Raw genomic sequence first — 24,298 nt, forward strand, 5'->3', positions numbered from 1 at the left:
TAAATGAAAATCAATTATGTCAGTGGTTTATAGAGTTCATTGATTCGCGATTCAGTTCCAAATTGTGACAAGGTTGAGAACGGTATACAAGAAACGACCCAGCCTATTATTTATTTCGACACTACGCTTGCTTGGTCTCATATAATTGGTACAATATAACATTCTTTGCATATCTTCTTTGAATGATCTTTAATTAATTTGGCAAGATCCAAGATAGCATATTATATGATTTTTTCTCTGCATAGAAACCCATACATACGCACACACACACACACACCTATTTTTTATTATTTTATTTTTTACTTCAGTTCTGCATGTTTTTTTTTCTTTTTCTTATGATTTATTGTTTTTGTAACTATATAAAATTGTTTATCAAACTATTGAAACATTGAAAATGGGAAGACACTGCCTCCTGTAACACAGTAATAACTATTACAGGAAGCAGGGCTGCAACTTAATTTTTGTGATATGAAATTTGATGAATAAAGATTTATTATTATTATATTACACCAATTTTGTTACAAAAGAAAAGAAAATGGACACGGTAGATTCAAAAATCAAAATACATTTATTTCAAGTAGGCTTAGTTTACAAGCACTTTTGAAACGTCAAGGTTGACTACTTGTAAAGACTCTACCACCGGTTCGGAAGGCAGGTTCTGCTGAAAAGAGCCGACAAGAAACTCAATAGTTGCTCTTTTAAAATCATACAGTATTATAATTTACAATTGATATCATCCCTAGCGAACGCCCGTGACTTCATCCGCGTGAAATCAATTAAAATAAATAAATTATGAATTTTACCATGCACAAATTTGAAATGATTTATGCACAAATTTTTATTGCTATATATCTAAAAGTTAAGTACTTTCCATACAAACTTTCAACTCCTAATTCACCCCTTTCTCTTTCTATTTTAGGGGGGAAAAGTAGCCTATATTCTGCCAGGTTCCATTTATCACAGTACCAAAATTTATCCATCAGTTCAGCCGTTTGCCCTGAAAAGAAGAAGTAAGAGATAGATAGACCTTCGCATTTATAATATTAGAATAGGTTACAATTTCTTATAGTTTTAATTCCTGTATGAAAGTGGAAGCTGATTCAATGGCCTCCAAGCACTTTTTACCTGTAGAATGTGAGAAAAAAGATTTATTTTAAGAGATGATATTAGATGCAGTTGATGCATAATCGAGTGACTGGATAAACAAACAGTGCCCACAGATATGAGAAATAGTATCTCTTTATGTTGTGCTGACAAAGGGATGATGATAGCACAAATCTAAAAACAAATAAAAATTTTCAAAAAACAACAAAAATCTATAGAATGATATGAATATATTCATTCTATCCATCACTGTCTATTTGCATAAGAACACGGCCGGCGTAAAAACAACTCTAACATCTGTCTTGTAATTAATGAAATAGCGAGCAAAAATTAACAAGGATACTATACTGATTTGAATGATACGTTCGCCGGGTGATTTGTGGTCGTAGAGGGGGCCGGTCCACCCTGACATTCGGTAAACTTGACGCTCGGCTCTTGGGAAATTGACCAAATTGCAGCATAGCTGCCACTTATTTCACGAGCGTTGTATTGTATCCACGCACGCGCATAATATTACAAACGCCTTCGATCACGGTATTTATCTAGGTGCATCGTGTTCTACGACGTAGCCTACACAGAAATAGATCCCTAAAATCTATTTCGTTGATTTTAACGTCATAGAAGAGTGTGATTTGGTCAAAATTTAACAGTTTTTTTGTTTCTGTTACAGTGAAAATGGAGATCATAAATAGGATAGTGGATGGATACCATGATGTGATGGATAATCAGAGTGACCCCAGGACAAAGGACTGGTTCCTAATGTCCTCGCCATTTCCCACGCTTGCCATCTGCCTCACATATGTTTTCACAGTGAAAGTAAGTGAAACTAATTTTAAATATAATTTCTACCTAATAGATTAGTTGACATTTTTGTTTCATAATCTGAAATAGTACAAGATTTAAAAAAAAATATATTTTTTTGAGATGTGACATGAAAATTTTAGTTTTGAAATATTTTTTGATGATACGAACCAAAACGCCTGTTGGCCTTAATGGTCTATATTTCAACTGTTTCATGACGTTATTATAACAAATCCCTTACAAACGGAGCGAATTAATTGTTAACTAATATTTGACAAAAAATAATTATTCAACAATTAGTTTGACGTAACATCAACATACATCAAGTAAAATTGTGATGTCACAAAATGGGTCGACAACGTTTTTGACGTTTGGAAAATTTGAAAAAAATAATAAATTAAGAAATATTTAACTTCTATTAATTAATATCGATATATAATCAGACCCTTATTCCATATGCTTTGCGAAGTTAATATTGTTTAAATTGAATTTAATGAGTCAACTATCTTATTACCAATTACTAATAATCACATTAAACATCACACCTAAGTTTTGCATAAATAAAAGCCTAATTAAATTGATGTATCTACGAGTACACCACGTTTTCGTGTTTTACTGTTAACATTTTAAATAAACGTTAATTTGCATATTAATTTTGTTTTACGTAAAACTGCATCGGTAAAGACATTTAGTTTATATGATTATAGTCACACTGGTTGCTGATAATAATTAACAGAGCAATACTAACTAGGTGAATTGTTGACACAGCACTTATAGTTGAAGTGTGAAATGAAGAGGTACTCATAGTGCTTTGATTAACACATTGGAAGATGTCAAACGTTACGATCTTTTGCTTATTTGTCTATGATATAAAATGTAACATTAATATCATTAAATTGCTTGACTGGTTTTGATAATCTACATATCAGTTATCCAATGCATAATTTGTGTTGATTAACTCTTTTTTGATGTCAAACGTTAGACTATTATTATATTAAAATTGATCATAATTGTTTGACTGATTTTGATAATCCACATTCTAGTTTTCTAATGCCTAGTGTTTATAATAACTTAAACATTATAAGTGTTTTAAAGAAGATTTTTAAGGTATTAAATATATTGTTATTCATTGAAAGAAGTGAAAGTCAATAACGTCATAAAATCCTTTTTTTTTTTAAACCAAAGACATTTTTAAACACATTTTTTAAAAATAATAACCGTAAACATAAAGACTTTGCACAACTCCAAACGTCACTCTTGCACCTTGCTCTGGAAAACACGGTTCGTGTTCTTGAGTATAATTTGTATTGTTTCCATAAAGGAAACCCATTTACCCAGCAAGGTAATATAATTACTTAAGTCAAATGGAGCGTTTTTTTTAAATTCCCACGAGACACGCAATTACTCCAAGATACTTGTGTTTACCTAATAATGATTTATGAATGCTTTTAGTTTATGTTTATTCTATTTATTAGATACAATAACGTTATTCCTATTATGAGAATGTTGTTAGAGTATGTTAATCACAGATTACTTGTATTGTGTTGTAGATAATAAATGAATAACTGTAAAATGTTTATTATGTCGTTGGCTAGACAGTAGTCGTAATTTATAGCATTATCGATCTCACTGACAGTGTTTCATCAATTTTAAAAATAAGTAATACAACAAATACGATATTGATTGTGTTGTTTGATAAATTGAGTATTTATTTAACGTATTTTGTGTTTTGTTTGCAGGTTTTGGGTCCAAAACTCATGGAAAACAGAAAACCTTTCGAACTAAAGAACGTACTTATATGGTACAACTTGTTCCAAGTTATATTTAGCTGCTGGCTCTTCCATGAGGTAAATGTTTAACGTCATGTTATTATTGTTTACTTTACCCCACCTTCGCGTCCTTGCCACAACATTACGTAATTTATGCAAGTATTATTGTGCGGTACAGCTTTTTTGTTGTAAAATCGTGTCCAACATTGTTGTAATTAACGTTCAACAAAATAATAAGTAAAGAATTTTTTTTTTAGATTATTTATAGCAATTTTAATAGCAGCATTTACTGTACTATGAAATTATAATTTATCGTTACCTATGAGTACTAAAATTTATAATAAATACATAACCTGTGAGTCGTGATAGCCCAGTGGATATGACCTCTGCCTCCGATTCCGGAGGGTGTCGGTTCGAATCAGATTCTGGGCATGCACCTCCAACTTTTCAGTCAATAATTTCACGTGTCTCAAACGGTGAAGGAACAACTTCGTTTTAATTCTGTACGTGTGTGAAGTCTGCCAATCCGCATTAGGCCTGTGTGGTGGGCTATTGGCCTAACCCCTCTCATTATGAAAAGAGACTCGTGCTCAGCAGTGAGCCGAACATAAGTTGACATTGATGATACATAACCTATACATAAGTCGATGTACGGAGTCTATTTACTACGAGATCAGCATCTACTATTTTTTATTTTTATAAATATTTTTTTGTATGCTAGCAAAGCCACTTAGTGTAGGGGTCTTCACTCGCGTAAGTTCCCATTGAAAGAACAGGATTCAAATTTAGCATATGCTACTATTTGAAAATATAGTTGTCCATTGGTGAAAGAATTTTTAAAATCGGTTTAGTCGTAGCAAATAAGCTCACATTCGCATTTGTTTTGGATTATCTTAGGTATTCTCATGTTTATGATATCGACTTGTTCCACAGAGCATTGCAAGCGGCTGGTTCACCACATACAGTTTTAGATGCCAACCTGTTGACTACTCGAGGAATCCACATGCTATGCGGGTAAGCCAGCACATTTACTAACAACACAGTTTTAGGATTGTAAACTTGACATAAAAGACTCTACGTTGGATTACAAAACATAAACTTAGTGGGCATATACACAAAAATGTTGGCTTGTCACTAAAGAAAATCTTTTCAGACACAAGAGTGATAAAATTGTAGATTATACAGAGTGCTCGGGAGAGAAATACTCCTGATCCCTAAATTAAAAATTAAAAAGTTAAATTTCTTTAACAAAAATTAATTCAAAGTGTTCATGGAACATTTGTTCTAAAATAAATATTTTCGGAGTAAATAATATTTCTTTTATAAGTAGCTCTTAAAATGTGTCCCTTATACGCATCCTTATAATAATGACGTAGCCAAGTTTTACGTATTTGAAAATGCAACGATAGATAAAGACGTGTGTTACATGGATAGTCATGGATTTGAATTACTTATGTATGAAAACATAAAAAGTTTTGATTTTATAGTTAAAAAAATATCAGTCATCTAGTTCGGCTCCTATAAGTGGACTCGTCAACAACGTGAAGTTATGCGAAATACTCCCGAGCACCCTGTATAGTGGGCTATGATTTTTTAAACTTGAGCTTCTGAGATTAGCGTGTTCTGTACACAAGTAGTCATCAGCATTATTATATTAGTATTGCAACTTTGCTATCAAAATTATACTCATTCTATGGTCACAGTAAATTGTAGTTTTCACACCATAATTTTATAATTTATTAATTTTCATATTTTATTGAGACATGTGGTAGAATTCAAATCAAACTATTTATTAGATTAGTTCCTCGTATTTTGAATACTTGTGCTATAAGAATTGCAAACAACGTAACCGGTGATTAACTTGGATCAATTATGGTCAACCGCACCGTCATATCAAAGCTAGTTCGCCTTCGAATTTTATGTACATATTTATACGTTTTTAACCGACTTCCAAAAAGGAGGAGGTTCTACGTTCGGCTGTATGTATGTTTTTTTTTTTTTTTTTTTTTTTTTTTTTATGTATGTCCAGCGATAATTCCGTCAATTATGGACCGAATTTGAAAATTCTTTTTTTGTTTTGTAGGGTTTACTTCCAGGGTGGTCCCATTTTTTTCATGTCAGGATCTGATGATGGCATCCTGGAGAAATTGAGGGGAACTTTCGAAAGTTGTAGAGACGGCTAGTACGTTTGTTAGTGTTTCCATAAGGTATTTTAAACTACTACAACTTTATGAAGGTTTGGAGTTGGTCTGATGATGGAGCCGAAACACAGACGATGGAACTCGTCAAGAATTTACAGCAGTCACCTTTTGTTTGGGCTTGATTAATTTGTATTGATGAGTACTTTCCACCTATATGGGTTGTGACTGTATTAAGGGTCTGGTGATGAAGACGAGGGACAGTGAAGAGAACTCCTCGACGGTTCACAGTAGCTACCTTGTGTTTGGACTTGATAAATTTGTATTGATGAGAACTTTCCACCTAGAAGGATTGTGACTGTATTAAGGGTCTGGTGATGAAGACGAGGGACAGTGAAGAGAACTCCTCGACGGTTCACAGTAGCTACCTTGTGTTTGGACTTGATAAATTTGTATTGATGAGAACTTTCCACCTAGATGGATTGTGACTGTATTAAGGGTCTGGTGATGAAGACGAAGCCCAGTAAAGAGAACTCCTCGACGGCTCACAGTAGCTACCTTGTGTTTGGACTTGATAATTTTGTATTGATAAGAACTTTCCACTTAGATAGGTTGTGACTGTACACACGCAGTGGGTATGCTAACACTAAAAATATAAAAATAAAAATTTTAATAAAAAAAATTCAACCGACTTCCAACTCAAAAATTAACCTAAACTAAAAAGCAAAAAATAACATCTTACCTATGTGCTACCTTCTGATCAATTTGAAGGCGGTGCCAATCCAGTGTCATGTTTTAATTAAAGCCGTTTCTGAAAGAACCACAGAAATTTTGTAATTTAAACGGCTTGAATTAAAACATCACTGGCTTGGCACCTCCTTCAAATTGATCAGAAGGTAGCACATAGGTAAGATGTTATTTTTTGCTTTTTAGTTTAGGTTAATTTTTGAGTTGGAAGTCGGTTGAATTTTTTTTATTAAAATTTTTATTACTTCAGGTTTTCCAACAGTTTCCTCTAATGTGTCTCATACACCCGGAAACGTGAATTTTATTAGTCATATTTTTAATAATATTATCATTTTCGTTTTCATAATCGTAGCTTTATTCAAATTCGCGCGTACTTCCGTTTTATCTTTGTGATCTAATTTGGGATTTATATACAAAGTTTTGCAATGTATTCGGACTTCGGAGGCCGACAAAATTTCGATCAAGGTTTTTGTCATAAGGTGTATTAACATAATCATATGGCCAGAGCTCGAATATCATACGAAAGTAATTTCAAGGGTAAATGATAACCTGTATGTGGAATTCGGACGCAACGCAGTTTATTTAATGGCTAATTTATAAACTTGGATTAGGCTTTTCATTTTAACTTTATCGTAATATTTCTAAGGACGTATTGCGCGAGTGTAATTCAAGCTGAGGATTTGTAAATTAGAATTTGTTAGGGCACAAATGTAACTTAAACTTCGAGTTACTTGACCTGATTTAAATATTTTATATTACACATAACCAACTACTATTAGTTTAAATTGAAACGAATTATATTAATTCATTCAATAATAAAAAAATTACTGATAAATGACAGAAGGGCTGGTTCATTTTAACTTCGTCCACGGAATTCAGTTTTTACAAATCGCGCGGGAACCATAGATTTTTCCGGGATGAAAAGTTATGTGTTAATCCCGAGTAAAATCTATTTCTATTCCAAATTTCAGCCAAATCGCGTAGCGGCTTTAAAGAGGAACAAACATTCAAACAAACATACATTCATACGAACTTTCACGTTTTTAATATTAGTGGGATTAGTAGGATAACCGGATACGAGGAGCCGTGATAGCCCAGTGGATATGACTCCTGCCTCCTGATTCCTGAGGGTGTGGGTTCGAATCCGGTGCACCTCCAACTTTTCAGTTGTGTGCATTTTAAGAAATTAAATATCACGTATCTCAAACGGTGAAGGAAGGAACATTGTGAGGAAATGAGCATATCAGAGAATTTTCTGTCTGCCAATCCACATTGGGCCAGCGTGGTGGACTATTGGCCTAACCCCTCTCATTCTGAAAGGAGACTCTAGCTCAGCAGTGCAGTTTGTCCCTGCTTTGAGCCATTAAAAGGGGAATGTCCACCAGCCCATACAACTTTGGCCCAAGAAACCCAGTTACGCCCCCCCATAAAAGTATATGGAGATGATAATATGATGTATAAATAAGGATTTGGTTAAATAATTTTTTTAATAAAAGTTTGCTAGACATAAAAAAAAAATATTTTATTTTATCACTCTCACTGCTCAAAAAGTACACCGGAGATGAAGTAACATTAAAGCTGTACATGAATAGATTTATTGTTTTATGTAACCAACAAGCTTAACAAATAAATCAATAAATGAAACAACCAACCAACCAACCAGGCAGTGGCGTGCATATGGTTGTCGATCAGGGTATGCACTAGTAATAAAATTAAGCAAAGTGGAAAAATCTGTATTTACTAATGAAGACAACTCTTAGGATATGCAGTACTTTAATGCATGTATGAAGTGCACGCCACTACTTGGAGGCCATTGGATCAGCTTCTACTAGAAGAAATTATTGTAATGATGTTAACAATTGTAAATTATAATATTGTATTACTTTTCTAAAAAAGAGTGACTGTTGAGTTTCTTGCTGACTCTCCTCAGCAGAACTTGTCTTCCTATCTGGTGATGAGGTCTGTCTGTCTGTCTGGAGATGGACAAATAGTCAACCTTATTATTTCAAAAGTGCTTGTTTGCAAAACCAAGGCTTAGTTTACAAGCACTGTAAATAAATGAATTTACAAATGTATTACAGCGAGGAAAACAACATTGATTTGGAGTGTTTTTCGCTATTACATAATTATTTTCCGTTCTTCAGTTGAGCAAGATGCTGCTTTATCAGTCGTTTTCCAGCAATTTTGACAAACTTGGAATGACTCTGGATAACTAAAATAGTAATAAAATATGAAAATCCAGCAAATAATTTAATCAGAGTTTTAAAATTGGTTTACTTAGTGGATTTAATAATGTTATGTTATTCCACAATTTATTCGTCGTCATCATCAACCCATATTCGGCTCACTACTGAGCTCGAGTCTCCTCTCAGAATGATAGGGGTTAGGCCAATAGTCCACCACACTGGCCCAATGCGGATTGGCAGACTTCACACACGCAGAGAATTAAGATAATTCTCTAGTATGCACAATTTATTACTGTTTTAAAATTGGTTTAGGGTGTGAAAATGTAGCAAACTGACATACAAACTCACAGTTCACATTTAATATTAATCAGGAAAGTAGGATAAATATTCTATAATACTTCTATGCACTAAATATTGCTTGAACAAACCATCAACAATGCAAGAAAACCTATGTGCTGTCCTACATCTGACTAGATGTTATGCCTTCTACGCCAGTAATTACACAGTAAATGTACTTTTTAATACAGCAATATTGGTTAGTCATAAAAATACACTGAGCGACACTTCAACACTTATATGGGAAACTACACTCTGTTGTGACTTGACACAATAACATGACAAAAATTATTAAAGTTATACATATTATTTCTTATGAATAATAATCGTTTTTCACATTAAAAATGGATCAAACATTATTTGTGCTGCCTGCACCTGCTGTGTACTTGTTTACGAGCATGTTTCAAACATAATGTATTCGTATTTTCGTGACATTTTATTGACAATTGATGCCAACTATAATAATTTTAATATTGATATTAACATTGATTAATGCAGCGTAAATGTCCTCTTGTATTTACATCTGAGAGCTGAAATAAACTTGTAATTTTTCCGGTTCAGGGTCAACATTATTCGAATTTCGAATTTAACTTCGTGTTCGTGCAAGTTTTATTTATATTATAGCTGTGGTTTGAAAAATTATAATTCGGTTCAAAAAATACTGAAGGTAAACAGAAAACAGACAAAATCAGTAAATTAATTCAATGACATTAGCTAATTATTAAAATGAGAATGACATTGACAATTATTGACATCAACAGATTATCTGTCCAAAAGTCAAATCGATGTTGCCATACGAAACACGAAAAATCGAATAACTTCGTATCGATTTCTAATTGAATAATTTTATTACTAGAATAACACGTCATTGTTTTCACCATCTTTTACACGACGCAATGGTTTTTATTGGTTTTCAATAATAAATAAAGTGATTCAAGAAGAAGGTTTATACAAGTAGTTTGTCATGATATTGCGTTTTCATCCGGACAAAATTGCGGACGCCTGCAATTTTATGTCAATGTATTATGTAAACATAATATATTATCTACAATATGTATACAATTTATACATACATAGAAATATATAGAATTTGATTTAGTTAGATCGGATGAAAGGAAAAAGTTATCGGAAGAAAGGGATTGAATATCAACTATTTAGACCACTTTGACCACTTATGTATATCAGCTTAGTATAGCTGTAGCTTGCGCGTTGGCCGATCGTGTAGCTAGCTTATATAGGGTATGGAAAAATTGTATAAAAAACCGCATTGCACGCGCCGAAGTTACGGGCTTGCGCTACTACTCATATTATATATTATACTAGCTGACGCCGCGCGGTTTACCCGCGTGGTTCCCGTTCCCGTAGGAATGCGGAGATAATATATAGCTTATAGCCTTCCTCGATAAATGGGTTATCTAACACTGAAATAATTTTTCAAATCGGGCCAGTAGTGCCTGAGATTAAAAAACAAACAAACAAACTCTCCAGCTTTATAATATTAGTATAGATAGTATTTAAATGGCGTAGTTGGTAATGTTTCTACGCAGTGATCCTATGTTCTTAATGTTATGCTCGATTATTATTATTATCCATTTAAATATCGATTAAACTAAAAAAATCAGTTGAGTTCTTAGTGGTTGGTTATTGCGAAAAATATAATAGGTACTTTGATATCAAGAAACGTTTTATAATGTCGACTATGCAATGGTTTTTAAAGAGTGAGGCAGATATTATAATCAAAAACATTATAATCTATTACAACTTTTGCTTTTCCAGGTGATTTTGTTGTAGAAAAAGATCGATTATTATTATTCGGTTAAAATATTGATTAAACCAAATAAATCATTTAGCTGGCAACACTGTTCATGTTCGTGTCTTCAAAAATGTCATACAACAACTATAATATTGTCAAATATCGTTGTGAAACTTATTTTTTGGGGAAAGTTATAGCAAACCGCTATGGATAAAGTAATTTATTCATTATTAAACAAAAATTATCAAGTATTTTTTAGTTTTATGTAAAGTGGGGGGCGGGGACGAAAGGTCTGGGCCAGGAATGGACATTCCCCTTTGATTGATGCTGGTGAAAATAAAAGTAAAAGAAAATGAAACATTTTGTTAAATATTTTTAATAACCTTATTATTTTTTTAATATTAACCTTATATTTACCTATTTTAGGTAAAATAAACATAGTTTAGAGAGCACTAATCTCAAAAATAAAACTGAATTCCACCCGGACGTGAACACATAGTTTCTGATGTTTACTAGTTTTATAATTAATAAGTTTTATAATAAGCAAAAACTTTAATTATATTAATTGTAATTACCAAAAATTATTAAATTGAATTTTTTTTTTGTTGGTACGTTAGATATGAAAAATATATTAACAGTAATAACAAAAACTTAACACGGATTTTAGTATCTTTATTACTTTTTACTGTAAGTACGTCAGATAATGCCGTCCAAACAAAATTTGTAAAAAAAATATTATTATATAAACAAAAAACCCGATTGCTTAAGCGTAATGAACTGAAAAGAGAAAAACAAGTATCACAATATCTACATCACGGGTTTTTTGTTTTTACAATAATATTTTTTTCGAACTTTTTAATTTCTTTAAGACAGACCTAACAGTAATGTATACATTATATAGTATATACATATATCTTTGAAATTATCTTTTTTTCATTTGATATACCCATAATGTTAGGATAAGGTAAAAACAACTTACCCACCCCTTTTTCCACTTAGAGGCGACATTTTGAAAATGTATATAGCCTATGTCACTACCACAGTTCTGACGAACTCAATAACACCTCCTAAGTCAAAAACTGTTTAGCAGTTTGAGCTGTAGGGCGTGCCAAAGAAATGGATATACATACACACATACATACATACGCTCGAAAAACATTACCCTCCTTCTGACACAGTCGGGTAAAAATCCTACCGAGGCTCGCTACTCACTTCTTCTGCCCTAAAAAAGTTGTGAGATCTATGTAATACCAAGTCGGTTACTTTATTTATACAGTAGCTACTTAAGGGATTTTCTGTCTTAAAATATTACATAATTAGCTAATCTAACAACATCTTATAGTGATCATATCAATGTTTTATATTTTTAAATAATATAGATTGACTTGGCCATCGCATGAAAAAACAATGTATCTCGCAAGTAATACTTAATATTACTTTTTGCTCGGTAAGATATATACTAAAATAAATATTCTTTTTTACAGATAGCTAATGGCTGCTGGTGGTACTATATTTCAAAGTTCACGGAATTCTTCGATACAGTAAGTTTTTATTATTTTCTTTGATACCTATAATATAACTGCTTCGTTGGTTCGTTGGTCAACTGCGGCAGTGGTTAGCCTATGTGGCTTCGAATCACGTGGTCTTGGGTTCGAGTACCGGTCGTTATCATTAACATGTAATTATCAGTGGTGGACAAAGAATTTAAGATTAGCACCCGCCAACCCAAATTGTAGCAACGTGGTGGGTCTAAGCTCTCTTCTGTTCAAATGGAAGTGTGTGTAGTGGGCTGTTAAAAAACTGATAATGTTGATGATATTTATTTAAAAATTAAGAAATTAGTAGGGTTTAGTCAATGTGCAGAAAAAAGTCTCTTTATTAGACTAAAAGTTTTGTTCCTGGCTGGCTTCTTACCGTTAATATCAAGTATTTCTATAACTGAAGCCGAGCTCAGTCGGTAAACAATTTACTGAGTGTTTGAGCTAAGTCCGCACTCTCTCCAATGGATAGTTTCCTCAATAGGGCTTAACCTATAACTTTATGTATCTTTGAACTTATCTGTTGGCCTATTCACTATCTTGACATAGATATACACGAAATTTACCAACTAGTCATTGTAAGTGACCAAAGTTACTATCTTATATGTGTGTGTTCTGTGATATTCATTAACAATGGGCTTTACGGATTACTAAAAATCTGGTTGTTTATAATTTGATGTTAATTATATTTAGGTGGCTAATAAACCAAAGTTAGTGAATAGACTGGTTCTGTGATCTGTCCACTGAAATATTCGATAGTGGTTGTTTAGTTCCAAAATAAGGCCCAATATTTTACCTTTTAAACACTTTAATCTTTTTATCGATACATCTATAGTAGTGCAATTATAGTATAAAGTAATCGTAAGTAATTGATCTATTTTGCTATTATCCGCGAAAAATAGACGAATCCAAGCGACAATCCCGAAGCAACAGAAAATCCTTTACTTTTCACACCTAAACCGAAGCATCCTCAGGAATTTGTGGATTTATGGATTCGTCGGTTTTTCGGAAATAATAAGGAAATAAATTGATTAGTCATAATATTAATACCTACAGTAAGACCAAGTCAATTAATAAATACCTCACCGTTACAATTGAAATTCTTACTTACGTACAAACGTCAAATAAAAATTCTTTGCGCATCTTTATTCTAACCTCAAATGAACTCTTTAAGCTTATTCGAAAAATTCCAACAAGCGAAGAATTATCTCGAATGACTCATTCCATATTCTGTTCAGGATCATTAAAAATAACTATATTTTTTACTCCTTACTTTTGCATCACAACAGTTAGGGGAAAACCAGTTTTTTTTAAACCAATTGATGTACCCTGTAATTTAAGTTTAATAACCTTCGACATTATCAATAAATCTACGTCAAAGCTATTTTAGAAGTTTTTATAGTAATCTTTATTTAGATTTTAATAAAGGTTACAAAAACTATTCATTTATCTACTCATACGCATTTATACTAAAAACTAACTTGGCACTTGGTACTTGGTTCATAAAAAATGAGCGTTGCGCAAAAAAAATAACCAGGCTTTCTGTCAAGGCAATTAGCCGCGGTGAAATGATTCGGATTTTTTTTTTATAGTTTCGTGTGATTTTTTTTTCCATTCTACAACAAGTTAGCCAGCGACTGCGATTTTATCTGATATTTAGTGACTTCCACTACTGGAAATAGGCCTCTTGGAAGGACTTCCAAGACCCGTTTGATATCCATCGCTCCTAATAGCGGGAGGTTGACCAACACTGCGCTTTCCAGTTTATAAGGGTTCCAATTTTTTCATTTTAGGTACGGAACCCAAAGAAATAAAATTTTACGTAAAATATTTTGCGCAAATAAGAATATTTTACTACCTATGTGTAATAGGGTAGTTGACTCATATCAAGTTTAATATAAACAATATTAATTTCTCATAGTACATGGAATAAGGGTCCGAAATATATCGATATTAATTAATAAAAGTTAAGGATTTCATAACAAACTTAATTTAAAAATCGTGTATTTTTCAAATTTTCTAAATATCAAAAACGCTGTCGTCCGTTTTGTGACGTTACAATGTTATTTGATGTACTAAAAGTCAAAAAACTTTTTAGTAATAATATTTTTTTAAGTACTAAACGTCAAAAAAATTGTTAGCAATAATATTTTGTCAAACGCTCCGTTTGCAAGGGATTTGTTATAGTGACCTCATGATAGCAGAATTAAAGACCATCATGGCCGACAGGCGTTCTGGCTCGTATTGTCAAAAACATATTAAAAAACTAAAATTTTCATGTAATAACAAAAAAATATCAAAAAAAAATTGTCAACGGACGTTATTGAACTATTTAAGACAATTAAAAAAAGTGTTAACTAGCCTATTACTGTAATTTTATTAACACGTTTCACTCGTTCCAGATCTTCTTCGTGATGCGGAAGAAGTTTGACCACGTGTCGAAGCTTCACGTCATTCACCATGGCATTATGCCGATGTCCGTGTGGTTCGGAGTCAAGTTCACGCCAGGTAAGGTTGAGCCGAGCCTCTGGTAAATATTTGATGTGTACGCGCTAGTGTGGGCACTGTCAACAACAACTGCGCTGCGACGCCTGCGCACAATTTGTTTTAGAAATTGTCTTTGGCGCGTATGTTTAATAGTAGGGGAGCCAGGGATGCTAAATTTGCAGTTACCAAATCGTCATGGGGATTACTGATTACATTTGGTAGATTAAATGATAGGAAGAATAAATGGTTATTTACTTTTTCGCTTTTAGCGTAGATACTTTTAAATAATTTTTCAATACTTTGGTATACTAAAATTGACAGAAAGTTTTAGCGAATAATAAAGAGATTATTTCCTTTAAAATAAGTAAAAAATTAAATGCGCACGAAACTTGAGAACTAAAATATAAAGTTTTAGTTACTTAACTATAACTTTGGGATCCTCCCATTCCATTTCATAACGCTCAAATCGTTAGATTTTCGAAATGTACAAGTTTTAGTAAATAACTAACCTACTTTATCCTTATCTGACGTGAATATTTCTGAAGTTAGTGGTTTTTTTTGGTTGCACTAAACGTACCCACCAATATTGAGGGCTCATACTTGATATTCAACAACGTGCCAACGTCTGTTTATCTACCACGCTCGAGTAACTGTGAAAATTTCCTCTTCGGCTCCCCTACTATAAAGAACAATGATTTAAATATGGAAATCTTTACAAAATCCTCGACACTAATGAAGCTTTTATTTTTATGAAGAGTCGTGTGGTAGTGCTTTTTTGTTCATCCTAAAATTAAAGTAAATCAACATTTAAACACATAATTATTTCTATTTTATTTATATTATGTAGAAAAATCATTGTAGCTATGCAGCCGAAATCCCTATAACAGTTAATACATAAATGGAACATTTTATAGTTTTTCTTGTACAAGTTTTTTCTAGTGTTAAGGTCAATTAAGCAAAGTTAATGGTCTCTTAATGTAGAAATAATAAAAGTTAATACATTAAATAATGCTCACTACACCATCCTATGCATTGAAAAACATAGCACTAAAACGTTACAATTACAAATGTGTAATTCAAGTTAGATTTAATCTTTCAAACGTCGACCAAAAAAGTCTAGGACCTCTACTTGTCGGACAAAATTAGCATTACGTCTGTAGTTAGTCGTCGTTATCAACCCATATACGGCTCACTGCTGAGCTCGAGTCTCCTCTGAGAATGAGAGGGGTTAGGCCAATAATCCACCACGCTGACCCAATGCGGATTGGCAGAGATTCTGCTAGTAGGTTTCCTCACGATGTTTTCCTTCACCGTTTGAGACACGATTTATTTATTTTTTTTGTTGAATTATTTATTTTATTTTATTTTATTTTGGCAAAAACAGTTATTACAAAACAATAATAAACTAGTAAGAAAATACAATCACAATAGACAATACATTGCCGAAAAAGTACTTAAAAATATAATACAGAGTGATATTTAATTTCTTAAAATGCACACAACTGAAAAGTTGGAAGTGCATGCCACAGACCGGATTCGAACCCACACCCTCCGGAATCGGAGGCAGAGGCAGAGGCATATCCACTGGGCTATCACGACACATAGTAGTTATAGTACGCGCGTTAACAACTGAGTCTTAGGGCCATAAATCATTTCTCTATATCTATCTCGCTTGCACTTATGGGTCTTATGGAGCCGTCTAGTGAAGGGTGTAATAATGAAAGACATATTATCGATAAGTAAAGTTTATTATCGTATCTTGTTCACAAAATTAAAAAAATTAACAATATTTGATTTAATATAATACATATTTCATATTATATAATTATTAACTAAATAAAATTAATCTTCATCTGAGTCTTCATCATCAGAATCTTCGTCTTCTGCCAAATTTATTATAAGCGGCGCGTGATCTCTAATTAGAGCTTTTTGTAAATCTTTGTTTTGAAGTTCTTCGGCATGCCTAACACATTTGGCCCAGTCTTCTCGTGTGACATTTTCTATGGCTCGGTGGAGGTGATTTTCGACATCTGCTATCTTGAAGGTATTATTATTCTTCGCAACTTCTCCCTTTACTTGTGCCCAAATTAATTCTATTGGGTTATATTGACAGTGATATGGAGGGAGCCTTATTACTTCATGACCTCGTTCATTTGCCAGATGGTCTAAAGCGTAGACCTTCTGCGGGTTACTGGCTTTTACTTTTCTTATTAATTCTTCAATAATTTCGTTGCTGGAATATGGAATCTTTTTCTTTGTCAACCATTCTTGAATTTCAGCTTTCCTCGTGTTTCTTGTGGGTATCTTTTCCAACTGTATCGAATGATAGCTTGCGTTATCGACAATTATAACTGAGGGCTCTTCAAGTAGATTCAGGAATTCGGAAAACCATGCCATATATGTTTCGCCATCCATTTCTGTGTGGTAATCAGCATCCTTTGATTTCACCGCTTTAAATATTAGCTTCGCATCTGGAACGAAGCCAGTCCTTGCAGAACCCGCATGGCAAACTATTAATCTTTGGCCTTTTCCCACAGGCTGATTCTTGAAACCTCCTTCATCGTTGCTTCCAAGCCACATCCTCTTTCTTGCATGGTTTTGATTAATCCATGTTTCGTCTAGATAGAAACGTGGTCGCTGATCGTTAGTTCTTCTAAGTAAATCCAATTTCCTTAAAAAGTCCATTCTAGCACAAACAATATCAGTTCTTTCCATTAAATATTTACGTCCTTCGCTATTTTTCTTATACTGGAACCCAACCTCCTTCAGTAGTATTCTCATTGAAGTGTTGCCGCATTTAAAATCGGGTAATTGTTCACGGAATTTTTCTAAAATTTTCGCCACGGATGGATACTCTCCATTCTCATAAAATGAAGCTACAGTTCGCTTCAACACACTTTTATCAAAATCGTCAATATTAGTGACGGTTTGTGGTTTCTTAAAATTTGTTCTTGGTATACAGGTACTGCCTGATTGTGATACTTCCGTCTTGATTCGGTCCACTGTCGCTCTGCTCACACCACAAACAAATGCGGCCATTTCACGTGGTTTGTTGAAATTTAGAGAAGCCACTTTATTCGGATCACTTTTCAATTCATTGAGAAACAGGAATACGTTGTGAATCAGTGTTCGAGCTTGAGGGCTAATATCGCCATGTAATTTCTTCAGATCAACGTTAGAAAATAAAGTATCCATAGTGCGCAACGAGTAACACATGAATGTATTTATTTAATTGCAGTAAACACATTTATAGCAAAAAAAATACGCAATGCAATTACATTAGAAACCGACCAATCAGAATCGTCCAAATCATTATTGACTCATCATTAGCACGTGCGCAGGTAGCCGTTTATCGATAATTAGGGTGCGCAGGTAGGCGCGCTGCACATTCCTATCTTTTTTGACTTTTATGACCGGACGACTCAGATGATAACGCGCATACTATAGTACATTAATCTAATAAATGCGAAACTAAGTCTGTCTGTCTGTTACCTTTTAACGCCTAAACTGATACAAATATGGATTTTGGTACAGTAATAAAGTGGACGTTGAAGCAACACATTGGCTAATTTTTATCCCGAAAAATCGCACAATTTTGCGGGATGCGAAAAACAGAAATCCACGCATACCTAGTCACGGTAATGTACTAGTTCTGATATGTATGTTGTCAGTTTTATGATGGAAGTTACATAATGCATGAGTAATTAGCAAGTACTCAACTAATGTCTTCGACACATAATAAGTTCTCTAAGGACATGTCCTCTGTAATTTAATGCATACGTTAGAACTACATGTGGAAGTTGAAGTGAAGCCTTTATTGTGTTTTTTTAAAGAAAAATAAAGGCGTTAGTACGCCAGTCACGATGAGCACACATGCCGCTCGGTGCCTTTATTATGATTTACATTTGATGATCGCGAGTACCATATCCTTTGTTTAATATTTTATATTTCCTAAAAAAAAACATTCAAGTATACTACTTAATACTAATAAGCACTAGACATAAAAAAATATTCCAGTCTATTAGCACTCGGAAATAAAGACTCTGACCTCTACATTTTATAAATATTTTAATGATTTGGTTATTGTTGGTTAATTAATTCCTAATGAACCTTGCGAGCATCCGAAAATTCTAGTATATTTTTATATATATAGATATATATTTTTTGTATTATATTATTATAATAATAAACTTAGCCTCAATAGCTCAATGGTAACGCGGTCGGACTCATCACCGAGGGGTGGTGGTTCGATCCCTGTCCTCTAGACTGTTGTTGTACCCGCTAATACAGTATTTTCTGACTAGTTGGAAGGAAATGGCAACATTGGTCATATTGAAAAGATATGGAAATATTAGAATTAATATTAGTTCTGTTCGGACGAATTCGTGGAATTATTATTAGTTAATACTGACATGTAAACCATGAACGCTCATCCTACTATAAACGCGAAAGTTTGTATGGGTATTTGTTTGGATGTTTGTTACTCTTTAACGCAACAATTACTGAAGCGATTTGGCTGAAATTTGTAATAGAAATAGATTTTACTCTGAATTAACACATAGGCTACCTTCACCCCGGAAAAATGCATGGTTCCCGAGGGATTTGTAAAAAACTAAATTTCACGCGGACGAAGTCGCGGGCGTCCGCTAGTTCTTTCATATACTCGTACTTCTTAGTATATCTACACCTGTATGTGTTATAAACATAAATATAAGATCAGTATTTGCTCATTTGGCAAAGTAAACTTATACTGCAGCAGTAAGTTATATTTGAACGGCATATCCCTAGTAATTGGATAAACAAGTAAGGATGACGTACCTATTTTCTAGAATAACATTTTCATAATTTTCCTATTACACAAGTATTATTATTTTATCTGTTACTGACTACTAGTAGAGCCTGTAGACTGGAGTTCGGCAGACATAGATTAACCCTTAACTGTACTGGTGAAAAATCACTTATAAAGTCATGGGTCCACGGGACCCACCTATTTTTGATATTAATACCCGGGACCGACGTTCTCTTCCAGACACAAGGGTGTAGTGAAATTTCACTAATATACATCGTTCGTTATCAACCCATATTCTCTCAGAATGAGAGGGGTTAGGTCAATGCGGATTGACAGACTTCACACACGCAGAGAATTAAGAAAATTCTCTGTTATGTAGGTTTCCTCACGATGTTTTGCCTTCACCATTTGAGACACGCGATATTTAATTACTTTTTTTAAAGAAATATACATACCTCCCTACTATTCACACTTACCTACTGTACCTACAATTGCATCCATATACTACCAATACTTATTTTTACCCCGATATTACTACGGTAACGGGCTTTTCGCGGGTGAAATCGCAAGGCATAGTAAGTTAGTATTTATGGAAAACTGATCGAATTTGATATTTGAGATCAAACTCAAAAAATTGGTATTAGAATATATTTATCTGTTTATGTATTCATGCGCGTATTTTACAGTATCAAAAGTCGGTAGGTAACTATAACTTTATTTGGAAGGTATACAAAAACTTATTATTACAATTAATTTTATCTATACAGTTCAAATTACTTACGTTCAGTAAGTACATATTTTTTACCTTAACCACAAATCAAATCTTCACATTTGACAGGCATAGTAAAAAATAAGCAACAACACATAACTAATCATATTTCGTTTTATAAATTAAAAGCTTTTACGAAACGTCGATGTACAGTTGTGTTGATATACCTTTGTAAAAAATAATCCTATTGATATTAAGAAAAGGCGAAAGTTTGTGAGCTTGTATGTATGTAAATTACTAGCTGTGCCCCGCTGTTTTATGTGTCTAGCGGACCCGGTCAAACTTCGCTTTGACTCTGCTCCTACCCTACCCGTATATTACCCCTATCCTTCATCTACCCCTCCCTTACCTTAAAGTAGCCTATGTCTCTCCATCCTTTCTAAAATCACGTCAATTCGTCGCTCCGTTTTGCCGTGAAAGACGGACAAACAAACAAACAAACAGACAGACACACAGTTTCACATTTATAATATAGGTATATGGATATATCAGATTATTATAATCAAAGTCAAAGTCAAAATTCATTTATTTCAAATAGGCTTAGTTTACAAGCTCATTCGAAACGTCTGGTAATAATATTAAACTTAAGATAATGGTGATAATAATCATTCGAAAACTTAAAATTAAAGTTAAGAGGGTTCCAATTTTTATTCTAAATTTTATCCAGTTCCGTTCAGCCACAAAGCTGACCCGCCAAACATTGTTTTGTCTTATAAAATGAAAAAAAATTGTATGGACCACCCTTTTAACTTGGGGTATAAAATTGATAAAGAACGCAAAGGAGGAACACACATAGAGAATTATAAACTACTTAATAACGCGTAGGTTATTAAGTAGTTTATAATTCTAATTACCTATTACCTTCTACCTTCTATAAGTGGTTAATTATGAGTTATATGTGACATAGTTGACGTAAACCTCTCGTCTATAGAACAGGTTCAGAACCTACACCAAATCGGAAACAACAATAAAAACAAATAAAGAATAATTACGTTCGTTCTCGATCTAAAGCCATTAAATAACAGCGCGCGTAATATTCCATTAGTTTTTATATGGAAAAATCCACAATTAGAATAACACCTAACTTTAAATAACATAAATCACCTGTAGCACATTGTTATTTAGGAAACGGCGTTCGTATTGTAAAATTGTAAACTGCCTCTCTGGTCCAGTGGTTAGACTATGTGTCGATCACTAGGTCATGGGTTCCAATCCTACTGGCCTATTCACTAATTTGGTCTTTATTAACAACCTGTCAAAAATGTCATCTACCTATTGTATGATATCCTTTAAATCTACTAGCTACAGCTACTAAGTCCAAAGTGCATAATTGGTTACCGTACTTGCCTGTATGGTAGGAACATAGACTGACGAACATTAATTAAATAGTATGTCGGGCTATAGCAGGCAATAAATAATTTTAAATTTGATATAACCATTTACATTATCTGCGAGTAAATCTGAATAACATATCGCGGCAAGAGTTTTAACAAATTATTCTGTTTTTAACCGAGCATAGGTACTGTATGAAATTATCATACAGTACAGGTACCTATTTGTGGAAAAAAATTGCCGTATACATAATATATTTTAGGGTTCATTTACACGAGCGGCAATTCCACCGACGACTGCAGTCGTCATTTGTTTTTTTAATATTGTAAAGACAAGAGAGCACTTTACCTTAATTTTGTAAAGTAAACCTACGTCATAGTAGGTACGAACTCGTAATTATACACGCGTCATTATAACGACCACTATCATACCTTTAATCATAATGCAAAATGATTGCACTGATTCATATTATGTAATAGCCCAGTGGAGTACTTCTGCCTTTGAATCGGAGAATGTAAGTTCGAATCCGGTCCGAGGCGTGCATCTTCAACTTTTTAATTAAGCGCATTTTTAAGAAAGGAGATGTTCCAAAATTTTATGCAGCCCAGGTTCAGTCATTGTACCCTGGCGGAAATAAAATAAAATATTTTTTTTAACTATTTTCGATTATACAAATCTACGAATTTACTTTAATTATTTCGAAATAATATTCATTCTCTCCCAAGAAATGCTAATATATGGGTAATAATGGCGTATTCATGACGTTTTCAATGCAGTAGTCAGTTTGACGTTTGCTGTCAATTGTCATGTCGTAGTTGCTTTAAGGGCGCCATCTTAATATAACTCAAAAACTTGGGTTTTAATTTTATTTATTCCTTTTTATTTAGTTAGATTTATTAATTTACTTAGATTTTAATAAAATCCTTGTATTTTTTAAATTTTATTGATACGGGGTACAAGAGTGTACAATCTCCTTTAATATTATGTTTACGTATTCTCTTACGTGAGTGAAGTCTGCTAATCCGCATTGGGCCAGCATGGACTTAACAGGCTTACCCCTCTCATTCTGAGAGTAGAATCGTGCTTAACAGCCGATTGTTAATGGTGATGATGATCTACCATGATATGTTGCTCGAAAAAATATTAATAATATTTATTTTTACGCATAGGTGGCCACTCAACCTTCTTCGGTATGCTGAATACCTTCGTCCACATAGTGATGTACTCCTACTACCTGCTTGCTGCTCTAGGACCGAAAGTGCAGAAGTATCTGTGGTGGAAGAAATACCTCACAGCGTTACAAATGGTGAGTGTTTTTTAACAAACTTCCTTTTACCAAAACAAATAAACTAGCGAAACCTGTCGATAAAATATTGCCACTATTATAATTTAATGATTGCATGAATCAAATTTTAATAACTTTAATAAATCAAATTTTAATTTAAATAACTTTTGTTCACAATGGGAAGATATATTTGTAAAAGTTATATTAATTGATTTTTTTAGTAGGCAGGGCCGACTGGAAGTTTAATCCCCCAATCATATTTCCAATTGTTTTAAGTTAAAATATTTTATGATTGAAATAAGAATATTCCTCATACGTCGGACAACTAGAATATTTTTTATTTATTCAGTCAACAACAAAATATATGTACTAATTATATTAAAACTAAGAATTAACACAATAAACAGTGCAACTAAGTAACTAAATATACAGCGATTCTAGAAAGGCAATAGATGAAAACACGTGCGTTTATCACAAAACTACCACTGCTTCGGAAGCAAGCAAGCAAAAAAAGCTAAGCAAGGGCAAAAGGATAATGAGGAAAGATTTGATTGTTTGTTTGCGTTGAATAGACTCCAAAAGCTACTGAATCAAGATAAACTACCACTGCTTCGGAAGCTTATCTATACTAAGCAAGGGCAAAAGGATGAACGAGAAAGATTTGATTGTTTGTTTGCATTGAATAGGCTCCGAAACTACTGAATCAAGATAAACTACCACTGCTTCGGAAGATTATCTATACTAAGCTCAGACCAATTATAGAAGGACCTGTATGGCACTCATAGTCACGAACAAAATTGTCTGTCATTTTCTGAGGAAAACGAGCTTAGATTTGGTATATATCTTATACTAAACTAGAAGATTTGCCCGTTTTTTACACAATTCAATTACACAAAAAGGTATTTTTACGGAGTTCTTTAACCGACGAACTCGATTACAACTATTTAACATCGGTTTCCATAGAGACAGTTTTTATAATCGCATTAGATCGTTGATCATATACTTTGACAGAAAAGTAACGTCTAGCGAGGCGGGTCCTATACAATAATTGGTCTGAGATACTAAGCAAGGGCAAAAGGATAAACGAGAAGGATTTGATTGTTTGTTTGCATTCAATAGGTTAGGAAACTACTGAATCGATTTGAAAAATTATTTCACTGTTGAGAAGCTACACTATCCCCGGGTGCTATAGGCTATATTTTAGCCCCGTATTCCTAGGGAACGGAAACCACGCGAAGTCTGCTAGTACTATAATATATCTTTG

The 24,298-nt window shown here is 33.4% G+C and overlaps 1 protein-coding gene across 2 annotated transcripts in view; it reads left to right on the forward strand.

The window, feature by feature from the left end:
• The window catches only part of LOC112043722 (elongation of very long chain fatty acids protein AAEL008004), a 58,397-nt gene that overhangs the window by 28,621 nt on the left and 5,478 nt on the right, over window positions 1-24,298 (forward strand). Inside the window, exons 1-7 of one of the 2 annotated variants that reach the window (XM_024079254.2) lie at window positions 1,485-1,638; window positions 1,775-1,920; window positions 3,645-3,752; window positions 4,608-4,688; window positions 12,319-12,375; window positions 14,775-14,880; window positions 22,919-23,055. In XM_024079254.2, coding sequence (XP_023935022.1) covers window positions 1,780-1,920; window positions 3,645-3,752; window positions 4,608-4,688; window positions 12,319-12,375; window positions 14,775-14,880; window positions 22,919-23,055 — 630 coding nt within the window. In that variant the 5' untranslated portion in view covers window positions 1,485-1,638; window positions 1,775-1,779. Of the gene's footprint in view, window positions 1-1,484; window positions 1,639-1,774; window positions 1,921-3,644; window positions 3,753-4,607; window positions 4,689-12,318; window positions 12,376-14,774; window positions 14,881-22,918; window positions 23,056-24,298 lie in introns of those variants that run through there. The other variant, XM_024079253.1, reaches the window with a different exon arrangement.

The sequence above is a fragment of the Bicyclus anynana genome, chromosome 7 (assembly GCF_947172395.1).
Source record: "Bicyclus anynana chromosome 7, ilBicAnyn1.1, whole genome shotgun sequence".
Taxonomy (NCBI): Eukaryota; Metazoa; Arthropoda; class Insecta; order Lepidoptera; family Nymphalidae; genus Bicyclus; species Bicyclus anynana.